General features: G+C 36.0%; 1 protein-coding gene across 2 annotated transcripts; it reads right to left on the reverse strand.

The window, feature by feature from the left end:
• Positions 1–920: 920 nt before the first annotated feature.
• PPP1R42 (protein phosphatase 1 regulatory subunit 42) lies at positions 921–22,615 on the reverse strand. 2 transcript variants are annotated; one of them, XM_064703537.1, is made up of 9 exons: positions 22,503–22,615; positions 20,547–20,757; positions 19,172–19,338; positions 18,601–18,739; positions 15,796–15,912; positions 10,723–10,840; positions 9,324–9,452; positions 7,949–8,109; positions 921–1,043 (listed from the first exon to the last, which is right to left on the reverse strand). In XM_064703537.1, the coding sequence occupies exons 2-9, from the start codon at positions 20,673–20,675 to the stop codon at positions 1,014–1,016; spliced, it is 990 nt and encodes a 329-aa protein (XP_064559607.1). In that variant the 5' UTR covers positions 20,676–20,757; positions 22,503–22,615; the 3' UTR covers positions 921–1,013. The 2 variants fall into 2 exon arrangements, with proteins under 2 accessions (XP_064559607.1, XP_064559608.1); XM_064703538.1 differs by lacking the exons at positions 921–1,043; positions 7,949–8,109; positions 9,324–9,452; positions 10,723–10,840 and adding an exon at positions 15,094–15,229.
• Positions 22,616–23,947: the final 1,332 nt, after the last annotated feature.

Below are 23,947 nucleotides of genomic sequence, written 5' to 3' on the forward strand. Positions count from 1 at the left end.
TCTGGGCTTTCCTTCCCTTACCTGTAGGATTGGAATTTCCCTATATCTCTCAAGCCTCAAGTACTTATTTAATTACTCAAACTAGTCCAAAGCTGCCAAACAAGCAGAATTTGAAGTTAAATTAATGAATGATACTCCCAATCAAAAAATTAATCAACACAGACATCAGTAATCTTCTCGTGCCTCCTCTGCTAAGTGCTCCACAATATTCACCAGAACTTGGAAAAATCCAAATGATGGAAATTAGTTTTTAGGACTACAGATCTTCTCAAAAATCATGTGCTAATAGCTTTTTTCTGCTTGAAAGGAGGTTGTAGACAGGTGGGGGCTGTTTTTTTCTCTGAAGTAACAAGCAACAGGACAAGAGAAAATGGCCTGGAGTTGCACCAGGGAGGGTTTAGGGCTGAGAAAAAATTCTTTTTGGAAGGGTGGTCAAGCATTGGAACAGGCTGTCCAGGGAAATGGTGGAATTACCAACCCTGGAAATGTTAAAAAAGGTGCAGATGTGTGGTTTGGTGTTCACCACACCATGGTTTAGTGGTGAATATGGCAGTGTTAGGTTTACAGTTGGACTGCATGACCCTAGAGGTCTTTTTCAACCTTAAAGACTCCATGACTGCTGTGAACACGTCTCTGCACATCTGCTGGGTGCCACGTAGGGAAAGAAACATCTGCTAGACACTGGCTAAAACCAGTTCATTTCTTGAGGAAGCTTAAGAATTAGGCAACCAATTTAACCTAGCACGTGCTGATGTTTTTACATGCTTTTGAGACAAAGCATTGCTTCTAAATAAATAGGCAGGCCCCCTTTTTTCCCCAATGTTCTTAGAAAGCAGTGTTAAGTTCAACATACTTAATTTTGTCTGGTTTGGAGATTAAAAAGACACAGGCAACATATCCAAAGGGACACCAGTATCTTTCTTTGTAAGCTTTGAGGGAGAAAAAGGAAAAAGAAAATCGATAATGGCCAAATCTTCACATCCTGTAACTTCTGGCTTCTAAAATTCAAACAATTATGTTGTTGCTTCAGATTCCTCCTCAACCTACATCAGAGAGATGAGAGGAGACAGGTGAGATCTTCATGTCACAGCCCCACAAAAGCACCTATTGCACCCGTTGTCATTTACACTTCCTGGGAGCACTCAGCATTTCTATAAAAATGAGAAGCAATGTTATCAAATGCTGCTGATTAGAAAAAAAGATCTTTAACTATTGCAAGATTATTGGCTGCTGCAGTGAAAGCCCTTTTGTGTTTCTTCCCAATGCCAAACCTGAAACCAGAATATTCTGAATTGACAGAATCTGTCTATTTGGGGTATTGTACATCCCTTTATTACAAAAATTACTTTTTCCATGGACAGAAATGGTATTAACGTTTTTTCCTACGTAAATGCGTATCAAATACTTTAATTTTCAAGTCCTATAATAAAAAAATCTTATTAATAATCAAAACAATTTCTCATATAAATGAAATCAGCTAAGAGTCAGTCTTTTATTCCCAAATATTTGCCTACAAACTAAATGTAACTGATTATACCCAACTTTACTGGACGTGTAATCAGTGGTTACTATGGCAGTCTAACATATCAACTCTCCAAGAAAGGAAGAGCTTATTGATTAAAAACTCTTTTTGATTTAAAGTATTAGTCTATTACATGGATCATTTCACAGCTGGCTTGAATTTATCTTGGTTTTGATGCAGCAATTAATTCTGCTCAGAATTAAGAGAACAGAAAGATGTAGTCAGTCGTTTCTGTAGTGTCTGGTTACAGTGTAGTTTGATTGAAGAGGTAAGGCTTAAATACAACTCTTTTAGCAGTGAATTCCTAGAATTCTTCAAGGCCAAGTGACTTAAAATAAAAAAAAATCACTGTTTTTTTTTCCCTAGCAAAGTAAAAAGCATTGTTTCCAGTTACAATATATAGCATTTATAATTTTGTGACTGTAAATAATCAGGTTCACATAATTAATCATTTTGCCTCAGAACTCTCTTAGTCAGGATAGTTACTTTGCACACCACACTGAGATAAAAAAAATAATAAAAACAGGGAAGAGAGCCTTTCAGTTGCACTTAACTTTTACCAGTTACACTCTGAATACAATCACATAACTATCCCATATTAATGGATCATGTCTGAATCCTCATCCTGAAAAATCAGTGGGCACATCTTGAACACTGACAGCTTTCTGGCTATTTTTTTCCCCTGTCTATCTGAGGACTTTTGAACTGTATGCCTTTTAAAGCTGTATCACAGGCAGTGCTGTGTGCTGCTTTATACCTGCATATAGAAACAAATAATACGGCATTAGAAAAAAATAGGATTTTTTCATTGGTTATGGGTTGAAAGTTCAAACATGAGCTTTAGATCAGTAACTCAAACACTGAGTGTTTACACATATTCTGATTATGGTAACAGCATTATCAAAGGAAGGTATTTGGGCAATGATGTCTATTTATTTTCCTTTTGGTACTTCTAACACACCAACAGTACTGTGGATGCTCTAAAAGCATTGGAATCTTTACTGGTAAGGCCTGGTCTCACACCTCTTAGGTCCTACTTTCTGGTGGGGAGAAATTCTACCAACAGTAGATGATTGATTTAGGAACCACTAAGGCAAATCTGACATATCCAAGACTTTGCAACTGAATGGGATACATCCCAAGGGGTTGGAAGTGAATTTGAGGAGGTATAGCTGCTACGAAGGAATTGGTGGTTGCAGTGCTGTCCTCCAAAATGTAGCAGCTCATCTTGCTAGATGAGGGCACAGTGACTGTGTTTTCACCTCAACTTTGTTAAAGCAGCTGCTTTCAACTTTTCAGAGAGGGGAGTGTGCCTACATTATGTGAGACAGGGTACAGGAAGGCAAATATTGAAAGAGTGTTTATATTATTGCAGTAAATTAGATTATTGGAACTGACTTCAACAGAATTATACTGAAATGACAGAATTTATTTATATATTCCTATTCAAGCAGCAGTCTTTATTTAAACCTCAAATTACTTTTTCCAACTCCCATGTAGTTATGTATTTTAAAAACCTAAAACCACAGTATTACTTCTTTTACAATTTTCTAATTAGATTCACATTTTTGTTATTAAAAGGATATTTATAATTTTGTCAGTTACACAATAAAAAATGTGCAATGCTAATACAGCAGATCAAAAATGTTATGAAGTTTTGAGGTTTTATCTCAACAGTACTCTAAAAGTACTGACAACAAAGATTTAAGGATGGGGAAAAAATAAATACTGCATACTGAATGTTTCATTTATCTAGTAACTATTAGGGTGAGCATGTAGACCTGAAAAATAGATAGGCAAAGATCTGAGTTTGCTTTTTGTTTATCATCCTAAAATAGTATTTAATTCCTGATACAGTCTTGATGGACCCAGTTACAAGACACAACTCACACTAACATCACTAAGTAGTCCCCTCTCATTCTGCATTCTGTTTAAAATGTTGCTGACTTATGGTTGGACTCAATGATCTTCCAACCTAAAGCATTCTAAATATTCATGTATTTTATGCAGAAGGCTTCAGACAGTCTGGGTTTCGATGTTCTTGAGAGCCTCTGACAGCCTGCAGCCCCAGATGTGCCCTGGTAAGCTGCTGACAAGTCACATGTGCCATTTGGTCTTCTAAACGTCCAGGAACAGCCCCTATCTCCTGGCAGAGGGAGCAGCTATTGCAAGCAAACGTGCTGCTGCCAGATTGCCCAGCAAGAACGTGCCTGTGCTCTATCTGGCCAGCCAGACATGTAGGAGTATCTCAGTCTAGCTGGCAATCTGCTCACCAGCTAACATGCTCTCTGCTCTGAAAGAATGTGCTCTCCTCAAGGGCACAGGGGCTCTGTGCACGTGTTCTGCCAGCACAGTTTAGATCCTTACTCCTCCTCAGCTTTGGGCACAGGCACAGCACAGGGAACTGCAGTGGGGCACAGGAAAAAGGGATGCCCTTTGTCACTGCCTTTAGGACACTGGATGACATGGCACTGCTAAGTACTACAGTTTTAGCATATAGTAGACCTACTTTTTCTTGGTTTTTTAAAATTACACTACTGAAAGAAGTTTAGGCAGAAGACAATGCCATTGTTTGTGTCTTGTATGTTTGTGAAGACAGTTAGATTTTTGCTTCTGAACAGAGTATGAACGATCACAGGGAGAATCATCCAGCACCATATTCAGCAAGGCTGTAAATATGGATACCAAAAATACCACTAGGCTGCAGATTACCATAATATTAATTATGTCTCTGCAAAAGTATTTACACTCACTTTAACAAAAAAAAAAAAAAAAGGGGGAACCAACCACTAAAACTGGCTGAATTGCCTGCTGAGACCTTACATGGGCCACAGTAACCAGAAACTTCTAATACCTGACCTTCATTCAAATGGCTCTGCTTCAGCAATCCTATTTAATTTCAGAACTTCACTTTATCTCTTTATCCTTACACTTTATCTAGCATTATGGTGACTCCTTTCATATCCTATGTCATGGCTGAATAATTCAACAGCAAGCAAATTCCTTACATTTCTCTTCCACAGCCCTCAGCACTAAATGCTGATTGGTGCTTTGTAGACCTCACTAAGAAATGTTTACATTTTTCCTTCAACACCATCACTAAGGAAAGGCAGTGAGAGGGCAGAGAGAAAAGGCACTCCCTGTCTGTTCTAAGCATGCTCTCAGCGCTGGCAAAGTGCTCCAGCTGCTATCTCTAAGTATTTAATGCACCTAATTCTGAATACATTTGGAGTGCTTGCAAGCTCTTTGCTGCTAAAACCAACTCGAGGGTGCACAGCTAAAACTGCCCTGGTTTATATCTTAAATCTGTATTTCTCCTTCTCCTGCAGCTAAGACTGAGGATAATTTTTTTATTTTTGAATTTTCAGATGTTTGCTGAAATTGATATTCAGTAAGAAAACAAGAATTAGGTCACCCAGAGGTAACATATTTCCCCACCTCTCTCTCAAATAAAAGAGCTCCATTCTGTAATGCAAAGTGTATGATTGCAAAGCTTATGTTTTGGGTGTACATCATTACCATTATCAGTCTCAGTATCATTTTGCCCCAAAAACCTGTCATATAATAGGCTGTAATGATTCTATTTATTATGATGCTAGCTAGATTAATGAAAACAAAAACCCAGTATACATGCAGAACATGCACATTCCTACCTGTTATCAAATATACACTATCCTGTGTAGATTTCAGACCACACACATCACTGCAACTCAGGGCATTGATAAATATTTAATTAATTAAATGCAATGTTCATACAAGCATCTGCCTAAGAAGAGGGAGAACTAACACTGTTCACTGCAAGTTCCTTCCTTTTGGACTAGAACTTGAAATATTCATGATGTGCATGGTGGCAGCAGAGTGGCTTATGATTAGCTGGCACAATCCAGCATATTTATTACAAGCTGACTGTATAATTTAAAGATATTTCCACATTGCTAATCCCATAACATACAATGGAGGGACAAAAGGTGACTTTCCCACCACATTCTGAATTGCTACAAATACCTACCACAATATTTAATTCCATGAGTAAGGCAATCTGGGTAGAAACTGCTGGTTACAGATTAAGTTTACAACATCAAAATTTCAACAACTTCTCTACTCAGGGAACATTAATAATGGTGTATCCCATTGGAAGGTATTAGGTATCTTTAAAATAGTTAAGTGATTTGGTGTCTTTTAATTACTTCCTGCCAATATCCATAATTTTCTCTGAATGTTCAAAACTAACTTAAAATTCAATATAAAATTGCTATTGCTTTCATATCATCAAAAAGGAAAGATTAATGACATATTTTAGTAATCTAGTAATAAGTGGCTTTTTTCATTGTTCAAGCTACATGCAATCCTCAGTGGATCTTAGATGTATGTTAGAAAGGTATTTAATGCCTATTTTTCAGTTGCCAAGGTCAAACATCACCTAGTATGTATAGGGAAAGAGGAAACATCTGTTGGAATAATTTATTTGACTAACACAGGATTAAGACCCACTAATTTCTTTGGTCTGATACTGAATTTCAATTAAACAATACAGGTATTTGTTCAGTTTGAAAAAAATTCCTTCCTTTACTTGTGAGCACATTCATGTATATCCTTAATTAGTGGATCTGGCAAGGGAATACTATGATTTGTCATTTTTTCATATCTGCATTGGCTCTGAGAACGAATATTTCTATTTTTTGAGGTTTTGGGGTTTTTCCCCAATATTTGTTCTAAAAATTCACAAAACTTTAAAACTTTTGTTTCTATGGAATTCCTCTACTAACAAGATTAGAATACATCTCAGGATCAGTGATTACACGTGAAATTGTGAGGCACAGTAACCTTCAGCATCTAAGATGAAAGTCCCATTTTGAAGTTTTTTGAAAATATTGAATGCATGTCATCTGACTGCAGTTTCATCTAAACTTTCTGTGAAATCAGGCTAAAATCTTCTAATTACCAGTAAAAAAATCACTTAAATTGTTTAATTTACAAATGTAAATTAATAAAAATATAGACATTTTATTTCAATCAAGTATGGAAGGTGCTCTCTTTGCCTTTCTGTGCTCAAAAGGGATTTCAACAGAGCCGTGATTGTATTCCAGATTTTTAATACTGGGAAAATATTTGCCAAGCAAAGCTCAGCTTGTTACCATTGTAAAGCAGAATCAGAATGCTTTGCCTCAAAGGGAATAGCAGAAAGTCTTACAGGAGAAAAGACTTTGTACACACATGTTGCATTCTTTTTTAGGACTAAGGGGAATGGTAAATGCAAAGCACAGTTTTACTCAGCTTGGCCCAAAAGACAGGATGCTAATAGAAATGACATGCAAGCTGACAGAACACTGAGCATGTGGATAAATCCATCTTACAATAGAATTTTAAAAATCCCAACATTTATATGGCATGAGTATAGTCTGTATCCCTCCAAATTTAAGAAGCCTGTACTATTCACTGGAAAATAATAGTGTACTACTATAGAAGTACTTACAATATTATTTTTTATAATAATGAGTACATTGTTTCTGCACTTCTTGTTTTTAACTGCTCCACTGCTTTGTGCTTTCTGAGAAAGAAAAAAGTTCAATAACGGGTACATATTTGACAAATTCAATTTCTCCTTTACACCAGAATATATCCATTGCCTGTGATGAATAAAAATTATTATTTGAAAGAAAGGAGCTTTGTGATTTGCAATTCTTCTTCCCTTCTCAACAGAAAAGCAGCTATTTTTAATCAGAACAAAGAATTCAAATAAGCAAAACTCATAGAATGGAAAGTAAGGTGTCAAAAATAAAATAGCATTAAATATTGCTTAGTTGAATTGTCAAACATACTAATAACTTCTAACTTGAATGTAAAATAGAATAGTACATGTACTAATTTAATTACAAAAAATGCCTATGTCAGTTGCATGCATTTATTTATTTTATTGACAGCACTGTATAAATGATGTGGGGTTTTTTGTTGGCTAGTTCAGCTGATAAGTAATAAAACTGTTAGGTTAAAAATAGCATTGAAAATCTGGAAGGAGTGATATTAGGTTCCAAATACTTGACTATACTATTGCCACAGGTGAAACTGGAGCATGGCTGTTAGAAGTAAGCTGTAATGATGAAAATTGATTGTTTCTTCTTCTCCAGATAATTCCATCCACAGCATCACCCTTCACCAATGGTTCTCACACCTCAACTTACTTCTGAGAGTTAACTTCAACATTATTTTACCCTTATGGAAAATTATTACAATTAAATGCATATGACAGAAACTAGTAACCCTAAAGTTACTGCTATTAGCTAGTCCATTGATTTGTTAACCAGAAACTGAAATCTATTATCCTGTCTTTCAAAGAAATAAAGACAATAAATATAACATGGTTTAAAAAAATAACTTCAGACAAGCAATAACCAACATAACTAAAAGGAAGTTGTTTGAGAAACACACCTGAGTTTTTGTCTGACTTCTTCTTTCACGGATTCTTGGTGGAGGTTTTCTTTCACCTTTCTGCTTGTGAGCCAAATCTAAAAAATCTGGTTTTTCTTTTTTTTCTTTCACAGGGCGGCTGGGGTGAAGAGGAATTGTGAAATAAGGTGCTTCAAAGTCAGCTGCAGAAAACACCAACAACAAAAAAAAGGATTAATTCAATATCCCAAGTGAAACCATATATATTCAGTGTGATTGATCACAGGTTCCAATATATCTCATTATAGAAAACAATGTAATGAACCTTAAGGTATAATACCTCAGATTTGATAACTGAGAATGGAAAACTTTGAATGGAGTTATAGAAAGTGCTGCAAACACTGATGAAGGTGAATATTAAAACAGGTATTCCCATTCAGGTAGAGTTATTTGAAAGGGAGTAAATTCAATTAGCACCTCCTTATATCAGTAGTTATTCAGAAGACCATTTATTATTCAATAGCACCTTCTTATATCAGTAGTTATTCAGAAGACCATTTCAGAACCATTGCCTTTTACATATGGCTTCCAAGCAATGAGCAGACTCCAACTATTTTAGGGCTGGTGCTGGCATGCAGAGCATCAGCCTTCATGTCTTCAAAAATAACATATTAATTTATTTTCTGAAAGCAACAGTGTAAATGTCCCCAATTTTATTTTATAAATGTGGTAATTCAAGCAATTTTGAATAATTTCAAGTTTAATGTCTGTATCCAAGTCCTGCAAGATAGCAAGACATGCTGTTAAGTCATTTATGTTTTAATCTGCAGCCAACTCTGTAACAACCACCACCTTCCCACCATTTTTTAAAAAACATCAAAGTTTATTTCAGGCTTTGCTTGAGTTTCAAAACTAATTTGTTTTCCCACTTGAAGAACAGGTTGCCTTTTAACCTCATTTTTACCTCCCAGACATTTTTTTTTCCAAGTTAAAAACTTGGACTTCTGCTAGACATGTATCTTGCAAAGGCCTTTAAAGGACTAACAATATACAGAAATCAAATAAGTATAAGCAAATAGATTTTAAAAGTCTGATATATTTTATGCATTTCATGCATTCTAGAATGCCCAACATTTTAAAAATATGGATGTAAATGTGAATATTTACACAATCAAAATGCACTAGCTACCCCTTTCCATAACTCTGGGTGGTTCGGATGTGAGGAAAAAAAACTGTATATGAACTAGTGCTAAAATTAAATTTTATATTTAAAAATGTCAATTTCTGCTCAAGTCTTTTGGACTCATCACTGGTACAAGTGTCTTATAAACAATTCTTAGTATATTTCTTTTTAGCTGTAATTTTATGATTTGTGTAAGTTTTAAATAAACATAAAGTAATTGATTTGTTTGCTTACAAGATTCTACTTTGGCTGCCTGTTCATCAGTCTTTCTTTCATTGCTTTTTTGCCTGGCAGCTCTGGAGGCTTTCCAATTCATTAAGAAACGTCTTTCCATTTCTTGAATTTCTTTCCCATCCAGGGATTCTGCAAAAGAGAACATTTTCTGTGATACAAAGTGAACTAAAGGATCATACAAAGTTGTAGGTAATGTGTATTTGTTCTATATTAATTCTCTTCAAGTCTTTTTTCCTTTTTCTAGTATTTTGGTAAAGAAAAAAATACCCAATAAAGACTGATATTCATATTCAAGCTGCAAGAAAGTTAACATGTCTGAATTACAAAAAAATAAAAATCTACAGTTTAATAAATTTCAAGGGAAATATACATATTTCACATTTTGTTAACATGCAAGACTTTCTATAACATTCTGCAGAAAAGTTATGCTTTTACACAGGGTATAGATAGATGCAGAAATCCAGGTGGAGAGGGAAACTGCACATCTTAGCAATCAAGGAATTCTACTGATAATGGAGACAGTCCCAGAGATTTGCCTCTCTAAGATTAACTTTACCCACTTAGGTGCCATAAACCTTATGCTCTATGATTCATTGGTTGCATCTGCATGTTTGAGTCAGCCCAAATGAAATACCTCATGTGCCCACAAATTTAGGTTGCATTAGAACTGTCCTAAGGCACTGTTATTTTCATTGTGCAGAAAGGATTTTTCTTTTTCTAAATGGCCAATATTTTGTGCTATGAGAAAAACCAAGTTCTGTCATTATAACTTTAAAAATAATCACCATCTTTATCCAATAAAAAGGAAAAAGAAGCAGATTTTTTAAAACTTATTTCTACAGTATAAATATTTAGATACAGAAGAATCAGCTTATTCCTTTCATGCTAAGATTTTATGCAAAATGATAATAAAAACTGCACCTTAAGTGTTAAGATTAACAAATACACTCACAACATAAGTGTGAACTGCTTATAAGTTTAAGGATTAATGTTATATGACAAATTCAAACACAGTAAGGTGGGATCTGCATAACTGGCACTGTACAACAAAAACACTTTAGCAACCACTACAAATTGATAGGGGAATAGATAAAACTGATCTTTGAAAATCAGTTTCACATCTGGAATATTAACACAAAAAACCGTCTTGTAACAATCTCACCAATCATCTATTATAAAACAAATGATTACTATGACTAATACCAAAAGCTAAGCAGGATGGTTTGTGAAGCTGATACATAAGCCATATTACCTTTCTACATAAATTAAAAGTTCATGATTTGACATAAATATCTATAGCAGTAACTGTGTTTACATGCAGAGTGCAAGAACAATTAATTTTTCAGTTGTTTCCTAAAAGACTGGGGGTTATGGGTGGGCTACTGATTGAATTTTTTACCTAAAGTCAGTGACTGTACTATAATCCTATCCTTGTACTTTGGTTTTTGGCAGATGGGGTTTCCTGTAAGATCTATTCTGCGTAGCTTTGTCCATTTTTTTAATACACCCTCCAAGTCCTGCAATTGGAACAACAGAACATTGTGATTATGTTTCCCCCTCCAGAGTAAAATTCAACAGTAATGTGATTTGTTCAGCCAGGCCCAAATCCTGCACACAGAAATAACTTCAATGAGACTATTCACCTGTATTATGTACATTCAGAATGTGGATTTTCAGAGTGGTCCACAGCATCCTCTGAATGTATCAAAATTGCACAGAAAAACAGTGATGTTGGAAGATGCTGCATTTTTAGGGATACAGTAATGCCAGCTATGGAAAATTACCATTTCAATCCCACTGATAAGCACCCAAAACCTTGGAACTAGCAATGAAAAAATTCGTATTATACACAATGTCTGTTAGTGCATCCCCAAAGTCTAAAAGAGCCCTTAAGAATATCATTGTGTGGAAGAATAAACACCTTATACAGATAAAGTACAGACGAAAAGAAAAAAAAACTAAAAATCATGCAATCCACAGTGGACTGCCTCTCTCTTTTTATATCTGTAGAACTGTATTTTACAGGAGAAACAGTAATCCCCCCCTTACCTAACTGTGGGTGGTCAGTTACAGTATTGGCCTACAAAGTGAAATTAGTGAAATATACCTTTCTGCATCTCTGTTTCTGTCTGCTTACCCAGGGGCAGTATGACCTAGATGAAACTACTCTGTCTTTCAAATATAATAAATCCAAGTTGAAAACATGCAGACTTTATCAGATTGGTCCTTTCCACTAGACACCTTACTTTCTGAAATACTTTCTTTCCAAAATTCCATTTAACTTTCACTCTTGACAGGTTTTCCTTGTATGTGTGAAAAGCTTAAGGAGGGATTCAAGACAATAGGTATAAACAGGAGAGAGGATTTATGTTCTGCTGTTGTAATAATTTGGAAAATTCTACTGATCATGCTGTGATGGATTCTAAACTGCAGAGGGTGTAAAACTTTGTAGCTTGCTGCCCACCATGAAATCTCTAGCAATGTAGATATCTCTTAGCTCCCTCAAATTTAGAAACTTGCTTGGCTAACACAAGCAGGGAGAATTCTGCTTTTGCTGGCTCATCTCCCGTAGTAGAAAATCCTCCTGGAAATATTCTATCAGTTATATAATCCATGTTTAGAAAAATCATGTGGAAGAGAAAGTGGCAGCACAGCCTCATACCTCCAAACCCTATAACTTTGGTCTATCTATGGTGATGGTGATATCATCTATTGTTATTCAGTGATAAAAATGTATTTTTATAAAACTGGAGAGCAAAAGTCTGGTTCTGTGAGGATCAAGACTGATAAAACAATGAAAGAAACTCTGAGGACTAGTCCACATGAAGAAATGTTAATAATTTTTGTAATTTTATTCAGCAAAGCTTGATCAGTATGTATCAGGATAGCAACGTGATAACCCCCACAGTTTAGGTGCTAACACTTAATCACAAACTAAATTTAGGGGCAAAATATTTTAGGCTAGACTTACTTAAAAAAATAATTTAGCAAGTATATTTATTTATCCTTACCTAAGCATTCAGATACTATCATTGAAGTCTATAATGTGTTCGAGATTTCATTAGAAAGAATTTTTCCAAGTAATAGTTTTGCAACAAAAAGTTGTCTATGACTGAAACAAAATGTATACAGTTTAACTTTGATGAATGTATACAGAGTCCTGCAGATTTTTGTTAGCTGTTACTTACTTGATAAATGACCCTGAACATGCTTACTCCAGTGTGTGTTTATCTAAGAGCACACTAATCCTGTGCTGAAATATGATTACCCTTTCGATACGCTCTAGTTGTTCATTGCCTTCCTGTCTCTAATAAAGTGCTTTCACTTCCCAGCCTTTCAATAAGCTGTACTAAAGGGACCAGACACTCTTGTGGGCAGGCTCCGTTTGATAAATGATCATGTCATGCTATCACTTTGAGGTCTGCTACAAAATCCTGACGAGCAAATTATATTCCATCGGGGAGGGTGGGGAGGGGGAAGGGCAAGTGCCTGAGCAGGCAGCTGTAGTGCTGGCAGTAACTTTCTTACCAATTAACAGTGGCCATTTAAGAATTGGTATTTGACCAGTATGCTCCAGTTTTTATTGGAAACGTCTAATCCAACTGCCCCAGCCACATCTACAGACAGCCATTTGTCACCAGTTTGATTACCTGTCATAATCTATTTGAGAAAATCTATAATTTCTCTCTTGTTCCTGACTCAATTCTAAAGCGAATTAATTCATCTTTTGTGATATCTCTTGTCATAATCAATATTGGGCAGAGGTTGAATAAATTAAAGACTTGGGAAATACAGATTTTTCCAGGAAATTCTAGCTATATTTTTCTCTATCTATCCAAAGACTCACACAATTCATAATATTTCCAAAACTAATGAACTTAAGAAATAAATTATATTCTGGCTTTTTGTAAAAAGGAATAGTTGTGGGGTTTTTTTTAATGGACATAGTGTTTTAAAAAATTTCCTTAATTCCAACCCAAGTACACAGCAGTCTAGAAGACCTTGTGATCCTGACTAAAGCAAACCAGAACCTTAATACGATGGATAAATGAAGTAGCAAGCAATAGAAAATAAATAAAAGCCACTTCTATTAAAATAAATTATATTTTTGATAACTGACCTGAGACTTTTTTGCATGTGGTAGCTAATCACAGTTATTTTGCATGAATTCAGAAAAATTACTTGATTTTCATCTGTCTACTGTTCAGACTTCATTATATAAACTTCAGTCAAGTGAAACAAGTTCATATGCCTTGATGTCTGTTAATTATGCTAACAAAGCCCTGTATTAGCCACGACCTTAAATGCTTGAATTTATTGAATTTATTAGTCCTAATTTTTAACTATGCTGAAATCAAAGTGGCATAGGTAAGAAATCAAAGGAATATGGGTTTTCATAATAAAGTGAAAAAACTGAAATTTTAAATATAAAATAATTTTACTAAGTACACAAAAGTGAGGAAAGTCTACATAAGATTGTATTTCATGATTTCTTATGCCTTTCATATCTTCCTGTTTCTCAAAGATTCCATGTTATTCCTGCAGTTCACCAGACCTGCTCCTCTACAGCTTCTCTCCCCACCAGGTGATACAGCTGGGTACAGAGTTCTCTGACACTTCCCTGCCACGATCTCTGATCAGTGCTGGACATTCCTGGGGAAGTTCCTGATGGCAGTGATGGCAAAGCAAGAAAGGGAAAATAGGGGATGTAGTGCTTTTGGCATGAAAAAGAGGGATACATCAGAGTTTGATAACAGAGGGGCAAGAGGGAGGAGAAGGGAGGCAGACCGTGTGGCATGGAACAAGTTCAGCCAGCAGAACCAATTAAGTGTATAGAACTGTACACCCCTAAAATCCTTGCAGCTTTCACAGCTGTAGAACAATGCATGCTGTGAAATCATGAAATTCAGGGTTGCAAAAAATATTGAAATATACTCAAAACTTCCCTCAGCTATTTCTTTGAACAGTCAGTGGCTGTATAAGATTGTTCTCCTGCTAGATGTCCACTGTGAGCTAAAGCCTTACACAGAGTTAAAACTGACTTTGTAAAAAATACTTTTCATGGCTTACTGCTTTTTTGAACAGTTTGGTTTTTATTTATTTAAGAATTTATATTAGTGATAAGTAGTGACTACCAAAATGCAATCCCTTAAAACTCAGTAATTGTAGCTGGAAAGTTGAATATCTACCTGCATGACAATGTATATTAAACACATTTGAATTTTACATATCTGCAAAGATATGAATAGAAACACATTTCCTCTTCCATATATTTCAAAACTTGGAGATTGTTTAGGAAACACACAGAACAGTCACTTTCAAAATATACTGGAGCTTAGTACAAGTGTAAGGGATAGCAGACTCAAATGCTAATTGTATAATTTTTCAACAGTTGTGACTATATAGAAATCTTCAGGTCTAACTGGTTTGGGTAGATGTAATTCTGGTTTTCCTGATGATTAAATAATGAAATTTAATAAAGAATAAATAACATATACACAGTTACTGAATAATGCAGTCATTTTGTCCTCTCCTTATTCTGTTTCAGAGGATAGTAGTGGTTTTTCCTCTAAGATACTGAAAATGCTGCCTCATTCTTAAAATTAATTGGTTCTTTGGCTATGATAATTTTCTTTTAAAAGCATCACAACAGAAGTATATTTTATTTATAAGAAAGAAAGAGCCAATCAAATTTTTTTTAATACGTTTTATTCAGAAATTGATTCCTTTAAAAAAGGAAAGATCTGGGGAAATTGCCTATTTGAAAAAAGCTTTTTGCTATTTGGATGTAACCAACATATTCAATGTGAATTTAATTACTCAGCAAAAGCGTACATGATTTGTATTTTGATGTAAATTCAATCACAACTGCCAGCCAGGACTTCAAATACAAAGCATTAATAGTTCTGTAGTAAAAAAGAAGGGCATAATTCAACATTTTTAATATTATAGTGTAAAAAAATGAAGAGTCCAAATAGAGTAAATTCATCTCGATAACTGATAGGTTATGCATACAAAATACTGCAATCTCCTCTTTAGTAAAGAGAATTGCTAAATTCCCTCAACAATCAGTTAAAAATATGTTGTGTTCTCAGAAGTAATAAGAATAGTTTTTTTAATAACTACTAAGCAATGAAAGTTAAGTTTACTAAGGAAATAAAATGATTATGCAAACCAGAAAATAAAGAGTTTATTTCAATCAAGACTTTGTCTTGGTGATTTTGGTTACTATTTAATCCAATTCATTTCAGTATTAATTAATAAAATTATAAATTTTTACATCCCAGGTAAATGCTTCTCCAGTTTTACTCTCAGTAATATTTTTATATGAGAAAAGAGAGCATGCTTGACAAGCCAGATTTAGTAACTGCAGAAGTAAAATTTCTTTATATGTACATATTTAGTGATAAGGATGAACGTGGCTAATTCCTGAACACCCATTTGTTAAAATAACAAATATTTACTTTAATACCTTCATATGTTTAAGTTGATTGTCGACTGCTTTAAGATAAGAAAGATTTTCCAAAACTGCCAGTTCTTCTAATTCATCAATGTTGTTATTGCTGATATTCAATACAGACAAAGATTTCTGAAGGAAGAAAAGCAGAAAAATATTTTTTTCATGCCATGTATGAGTGAAGTTGTAAATTATTATACAAAATTATCTTAAAAGATGAACAAACATATGGAGAAGAAACATGCAAATACCACCTCCACACACCATACAGATTGTTTTATGTTGGTGTTCCACCTTGTCCTAAAATGTAACTTATTTTGGTTTTGAAGTGAAACCAAAGTAAGATTGTTTCTCAATTATTAGTAAATTCTTAGTAAATACAGAATTTTTGGGTTTCTGTAAACACCTTCAAATTCTTTACAGAGTTCTGCAAGTGCTACAAACTCCACTTTTGAAGTATGAAACCTACATTGAAACTGACTGCATTTTTTAGAATCATAGAAAGTTTTGGGTTGGAAGGGATCTTAAAGATCATCTAGTTCCAGCCCCCTGCCATGAGCAGAGACACCTTCCCCTGGAGCAGGTTGTGCAGAGCTCCATCCAACCTGGCCTGGAACGCTTCCAGGGATGGGGCATCCAGAGCTTCTCTGTGCAATCTGTTCCAGTGCCTCCCCTCAGTCACAAGCAGAGAATTTCTTCCTAACAGGTAATGTAAACGTGCCCTTGCTCAGCTTCAGGCCATGATCCTGTGTCCTCTCACAACACACCCTTGTAAAAAGTGCCTCTCCAGCTTTCTTATAAACCCCTTTAGGTACTGGAGTGTGATATAAGGTGTCCTTGGAATCTTCTCTTCTCTGGGCTGAACAAGCCCAAATCTCACAGCCTGTCTTTATAAGAGAGATGCTCCAGCTCTCTAATCCTCTCTGTGCCCTCTCTGGACTTGCTGCAACATGTCCATGTTCTTAGACTGTGGGCCCCAAGATTCAGGTCCATGTTCTTCTTAGACTGTGGGCCCCAAGAGTGCATCTGAACTGCAGAGCTGAGGCCCACATGTGCTACTCACGTGGTCTCATTTAACAGCTGGACTACACTGCTTTTCTCTCGGGCCTGATCCTCCAAACCTCTTGGTATCCATACCTCTGATCCTTACTCCTTCTCTGAACAGTACTGAGCCACATATTGCACTTTGCCATTTGTAACAGATAATAGTTACAGAGATCTTTACATTTTAGATAAAAATCTAAATGTGTTTCAGTTGTTTATCTTGGGAAATACTAATGTAGTTGCACATAAAAGGAAAAAGTTTATATCTGTAGAAAATGACAACGACTCCTAATCCAATGAGTTTAGAATTACACAAGAAATAAGATTTACCATGATTTGGAAAAATCTCTATTTCAGCAGTTTATACAGGAAAACTAAGCCACTTCAAAAATTTGATCAAGACCTACATTGCAGATGGAAATTACCAGTATCATCCTCAGAAACACAGTTCATAAACTTAATCTTCTCAGTCAGGTTCATGACATTGTCATCATCCAAACATTTGCCTGTGGTACACACAGAGCTATACAGCCTCATGATTTTACCTCTTTTACCTCTGACACCATTAAAAGAGCCAGAAACAGATTAAGAAGTAAAAAGCAATGCCTTAAAAAGGCTCCAAACACTTAACACTTAAAGGATAAAATAGAACATTTTTACATTTAGCCTCCACAAAAGATGTTGTATTATCAAGAATGCAAAATTGTTTCATAGAAAACAAAACAAAACAAAACAAAACAAAAAAAAACCCAAACAACCTAACCAACACATCAAAAGGCCTTAAAAGCCACAAAGAACAAAATCTAGACCAGGCTGCTGAAAAACATGGAAGAAGTTATTATACATTATTATCCTGGGAAGATTACAGCTGTAAAACTTTCCTTTACTTTGATAATTTCTCCACTATAGAAGGAACAAAGTACAAATGCTCTCACAGTAATGACTCATCTCTATTAAAGAAAAACAGCAATGCATGTCTTGGATTACATAATCTCAAAACAGGAAAAAATAGAGCTAGCTCAAATATTTATGATATACATGTGAACAAAAGAACTCACTTTTTAGTGAGTTTTTCATCTTCACAAAAAGAGGCTTATCAAGCCCTGACTGCACTATGGGAGATACCACAAGAGGAATTTTTATAGTACAGAACTACATCCATTAGCAAATAAATCCTACTTTTTAACCTTTTCAACTATATGTTTTATGAGCAATTAACATGTTGAAAGACAACTTCAAAGAGATTTCCTGAACTCTTGACATAACACAACATAGAAGAACTGCAGAACTAAAACTGGATGCTTTTGATTGTGTTGTTCTTAATATCCAGGAAGAAAAATCTGTTTGTGCCTTTTTTTTCCATTCCATTTTTCTACAGAAATACAAATGGCAATAAATAAACAACTATACCAATCAAATCACTGAAATATCAACAAAATAATTCACTACAAATGAAACAGACTAAGCTAACTAAGTCATAAATTCCAACCTCCTTTTTAATTAATTCACATTCTGTTGGTACAGGGCATCCACATACTTCCTTATTTCCTCTCTCTCTCTTGATTCTCATTTTCATTCTTCATAAAGAAAAAAAGATGAAGTAGAATTTCGGGGACACCTTTTAAGAGAATTAGGGTGGCAGTCTCTTGGTAGAATTTCAAATAATGCCACCAGTTGGCAAAGGAGGAAAACACAGAATGATCAACTCTAATAATTTCTCCTAAAAATACTGATCTCCTGATAATTGGCTCATTGTAATTCTCAAAATATACTTACTGCCAGGGAGTTAAGAGATACTGGATCAAACAGAAGCTTTTCACCAGGAGGGAGATGTTGACTTTCAATATGTAGCTCCCTCAGTTCTCCTACTTTATCCAAACCCTCCACTACAGTGATATAGTTGCCTCCTAAATACCTACAGAACAGAACACAAAGTAGATTTAATATTCTTTGAAAGTAAGAGCAAACACAAGGCTTCAATATATATAGAAAAATATTTTCCAAGCATTATTGAATAATACTTGGAAATTATGATAGCTAAAGTAAATAACCTAGCATACAAGTAGAATATACACTTAACTGATTCAAGCAGTTTTTTGCAGTTTTATCTAGTGCTATTATTATTAATATTACTCGACTGAAAAAATAAAATCATCTAAATACAAATATATGTCAAGATGATATTCCTTTTATCACAGAACATCTCATAAAAAATATAAGCAATTACTTCCATTTGAAAAGGAAAATTTAAGAGCTGAAAGGACTTTAATGGCTACATAATTTAAACAATTTAAGTGTCATAACTATTCTTTTTACTAGTAAAATAAATACATTCTTTTCAACTTACAGTTTTTCAAGTTTTTTCAGTGGTGAGAGATTTTCTATACTGGAAATACGATTGTTCTGAAGGTAAAGGTGCGTTATGTTTGAAGCAAAGTCCAAGTTCTGGATTTGGTTGATTTGGTTATCATATAAATACAGAACTCTCAGATTTCTGCAGAAAGAGAGGTCACCCTGAAATAAACAATAACATGCTACTTAACATTCAGTGACTGCCTGCTTCTGGAAGCTATTGATTGTTCTTATATTTAAGTTCTGATGCATGATTTATAAATTTTCACCTTTAGTAAACATTTCTTAAAACTATTTTTGCTAGAAAACCAGAGTTATTATATATTGTCAGTTATCTACAGATTAAAGACTGAAGTCTGTCATTACTATTTTGCCCTACAGAATCTCAGGACTACAGACATCACCAGTAAATACTCCACATCCAGTGTGACTTCACTCCCTTCCCTGTCTTCATCACACATCAGAAAAGCACAATTTTTTGTGTAGTTGTCCCCATTAAACTGCGCTGATGTAACTAGAAACCAGTTCTTGGCAAAGAATTATTGGTTTTTACAAAACCTTGCACTTCAATCTGTTTTAATATGTTTCTGAACTCAAATTTACACTCAAATGTTGAGTTTCTTGAACATTTTCCTATGAAACAACTAAAAGACCACTCTCCATGAAGGTTTCTGTAAAACTTTGCTGTGGCAGCTGATGAAGCAGACCCCATCCAATGGACTGATCCAATTATTAACTTGCTATGGCTGTGCATAGGAGTTGAATAAACCTGTTTGCTTGCAGCATCTGTTCACACAGAACAAACAATTTCTTCTTCAATGAAATCACACTTTTAGAGCAGAAATTGAAATTCACCACATTCAACAATGCAGCTGGTTCAGGCCTCAGCAGTTTCAAAACTTACTCAGTATCTTGAGGGGATCTGAATTTACTCAGAACTTATTGAAACCTGTATACATTTCCTATTATTAAACTCAGAGGAAGGAGGACTGGGTTAGGTTTGCAGGTTTAGTCTTTGAAAACGAAAAGCTCATGGATTATTTTTTAAATGAGTAAGCCCCAGGGAGCAATTAAAAAAAAAAAAGTATATTTTTAACCTGGCTAATTTGAAAAAGCCACTACACCAGTCCTAATTTGTTAACCTCACTCGGGTTATTTCCTGTTCCTGAACTCTCCTTTCCTTTCTCAGACTTCCTCTGAAATGTAAGGAATAAATCACAGATAGATTGAAAAGATTATGCTGAGAGTTTACAAATTTGTAAAACTTGGCTTTCCATGTTTGTCTCTCCAACAATGAACACCTCATCTTAACAGTAACTACAAAACATTAGAGTAGCCAGTTTAAAAGGAATAATAAAAACAAATCTTACAATTGAATCTATATTTTTATCTGATAAATTCAGATGAGTTAATTTTTGCACATATTGTCCAAAATCCTCTTCACTACGGTTCTTGTGACCAGCATTTTTAGCAATTAGGTCCATTGTTAGTCGAACCATGGTTCTGTAATAGGTCAAGCTGCTCTACTGCTTCTTTTAATACTGTATTCCACGTGCTCTTCTAAGCAGTAGTAAAGAATGCCTTAAAAACAAAAAGGAAAATGTTATATTACTTGTACCCCAGATCTTCAACAAAGCTTTCATGTGTACTTCAAATCTGACATAACCTCACCAACACTCTTTTTATTTACAGTGATACTATGTTGCTTGCAAAATCCTACCTCTTTATTGCTGATATTTTATCAAGTTTTTGGTGCATTAATAAATATTTAAAACAATTTTTCTATTTGATTTGTGGATTCAGTTCACTTAAGAATATCATATCTTAGTTTTTTGTCTTTTTCATACAAAATATGAGCACAATACTCCACAGCAGGCATAATTCTCACACACAGTAGCTAGTTAATGGAAGCTCATAATCTGATTATAAATTAGAAAATACAGGAGACTGTAACAGGTTTTACAGGCTGTGAGAGGTGGTATTAAGCTCCAGAACTCTTTCTATATCTGCACAGCATTTTTGTCATGCACACAACTGCATGTTGTGCACAGTCAAAAACTGTGAGTTTTTCCCACTAAGTCATATTATAGAGGCTCTCACAATACCAACTTTTTTTTCCAAACTCTGGCTCATATAAGTGAGCTTATAAATTACAGAATGGGGGAGAGAGAAGAAGGCCAGCAGCTAATATTGAACGGGATGCATAAATGATCTGGGGATAAAGATACCCTAGTGGATATAACTTAATGACTCAGAATAGAAAGGCCACCTGTTTAGCCAGTGTGAGAACCACCAATCACTTGTTTTTAAAATTTTAAAAGTTTAATAGTAATAAAATGGTTATAAAAATAGTAATATAATTAGAGTAATAATAACTTGGACAATTTGAATTAGGACAATATGAGACAAGAGAGACAAAGAGTTACAGACATCCAGGTACCTTTCTGGGCAGCACAAGCCCGGAAAAGGACTTCCGTTAACAAAGGATTAACCCTTAAAAACAATAACCTGTTGCATATTCATACATCTCATACATGATGCATAAATTTCATTCAAACACAGGATTCTGTCTGGTCATGGTCAACTTCTTCCTCTGAATCCTAACAGCGCCTTTGAGGTGAGAAGAAGTTTGTCTCTTCTGGTAAGAGGGCAATAAATTCTTTTTCTCTGAAAGATTTATGTGTCCTGTGGCTGCTATTTCGCTGCAAGTCCTTTATTTAAAATAAAGTATCCTACATAGCATAGTTTCTATTTTAACTTTTTTTTTATAACCCAAAACTATATTTAACACACTACTTAAGAGAATTAATACAGCATAACTTTCTAACACAACACATATAATATTAATTTTAATATTTGCGAAAAGACAATCATAAAATATGCATTTTTCACAGCCAGTAAATATACCAATGTATATTATGTATTATAGCTTATACACAAAAGCCCTACGTTAGTGTGTCAGAACAACTGAGGAGACAGCAAAAACCATCTCGCACAGAGAATCCTCCCTGCCAGCATTACAATCAGGAGAAGCTGAAGAAAAGCCAAGATCGAGGCTGTGAAGGCAGAAGAAACTTCCTTTCTTAGTAAACAAGTCTGAAGCTCAGTAGCTCTCCTTTATCCATACGGGATTTCTTTTTACTTTTATTTTAAAGAAGAGCTGAAAGGACATTCTGGGTTGCCTGTTTTTCTACTGTCAGTTTCTTACTTTTTATTTAAAAAACACCTTTCAGAGCCCCTTCTCAGACCTTTTTCCAAACCCAGCAGAATAAGCGAGGGGCAGCCGGGCAGGTCTCCCCTCCCTCGGTCCCCCAGCTCCTTCCTACCTACAGCCGCGCGATTTCACAGCGCCCTCCCCGTCCCGCGGCCCCGCCACCCAGCACCTCCCAGCACGGCGGGTGGGAAGGCGGCTCTGACGGTGGGCTCGGGCCGAGACCCGTTCCAGGCTCCTTCCCGGTAGGAAGCGCCCCCGGCCCGGCCAGGCTCCGGCCCCGGCTCCGCTCTCCCCTCAGCTCCCGGCCCGCGCGCTCCGCCCGCCCCTGGTTGCCGCGGCAACCGCACGCTAGCGGCCGAGGGGCGGGGCGCTCGCTACCGGCTGCGGCGCGCGCCCCCCTCGGACCAATCAGCGCCCAGGAGAGAGAGAGAAGGGGCGGGGCCTGTTTGCACACGCGGCTTGGCGGGCCGGCTGCGCTGGGGGCCATGTTGGGCGAGTCGGAGAATATCCCAGCGTGGGTCGTCGGGTCCCGGGGTCCCGCTCCTGCACTGGGCACCCCAAAAGTTACACCTTGTGCCTGTCAAAAAATGCGTATTTTATGATTGGCTTTTCGCAAATATTAAAATGGATATTGTATGTTTTGTGTTAGAAAACATATAATAGCTGTATTAATTTGCTTAAGTAGTGTGTTAAATATAGTTTTGGGTTATAACAAAATGTTGTAATATATTAGAAATAATTCATGCTATAAAAGAATGTGTTTTATAAAGATCGTGAAATCCAAACAAGTCTCTGACCACAAGCACCCTGAGAGGCGGATGTCCGTTCAAGCTCTGAAATTCCTGAAGGTGACCAGATAACGATCAGCATTTAGCTCATTCATAGACACACCCAACGCGATGATCACCGGTATCTCGATTCATCAGAAACCGCCTAAGAGCAGTCATCCTCCTGATGATAACATCGATCAAGATATCCGAAGTCGCCAGGAACATACATGTGAATACGCAGCTTCACAATCAAAGCTGGCTATCAGCCAGGAGACGGGCAATTGTCCAGCTCTGCACAGTGAAAGAACCAACTATGAATATGCAGAGTTACAAAAGAAACTTGGACTCCTTCGCCTGGGGCACAATAAACTGTATAAAACATCCCCGCTAGAAGTGACTCTTGTGAACGAAGGGGGATTCGATGCGATAGAGGTCAGATCCAGGTTCACCCAGCGCCATTCCGGGCTCGACGCTCTCTCTTTGGCTGTGGTGGTTTTGAGGACTGTATTTTGGTTGTGGAAAAAGATAAATTATTTTCGCATTTTTGATAATTTGTCTTTCGATTGATCATTTATAACAATGTTAAAATAGAAACTATGCTATGTAGGATACTTTTTTTCCTAAAGAAAGGACTTGCAGTGAGATAGCAGCCGCAGGACACCTAAATCTTTCAGAGAAAGAGAATTTATTGCTCCATTATCAGGAGGAATGAACTTCTTCCCCCCTCGCTCAGGCAGAATGACGCCGTTAGGATTCAGAGGAAGAAGCTGACGATGACCAGACAGAA

The sequence above is a fragment of the Zonotrichia leucophrys genome, chromosome 2 (genome assembly GCF_028769735.1).
Source record: "Zonotrichia leucophrys gambelii isolate GWCS_2022_RI chromosome 2, RI_Zleu_2.0, whole genome shotgun sequence".
NCBI lineage: Eukaryota > Metazoa > Chordata > Aves > Passeriformes > Passerellidae > Zonotrichia > Zonotrichia leucophrys.

Bases quoted from the DNA above. Each gene is read 5' to 3' on its own strand.
- PPP1R42 (XM_064703537.1), bottom strand. From the start codon at position 20,675: ATGGTTCGACTAACAATGGACCTAATTGCTAAAAATGCTGGTCACAAG. The intron at 19,339-20,546 runs GTAAGATTTGTT...TGTTTATTTCAG, and splicing joins ATAAAAATATAGATTCAATT to GGTGACCTCTCTTTCTGCAG. The intron at 8,110-9,323 runs GTAAGCAAACAA...TGTTTTCTGCAG, and splicing joins GGCAGCCAAAGTAGAATCTT to CTGACTTTGAAGCACCTTAT.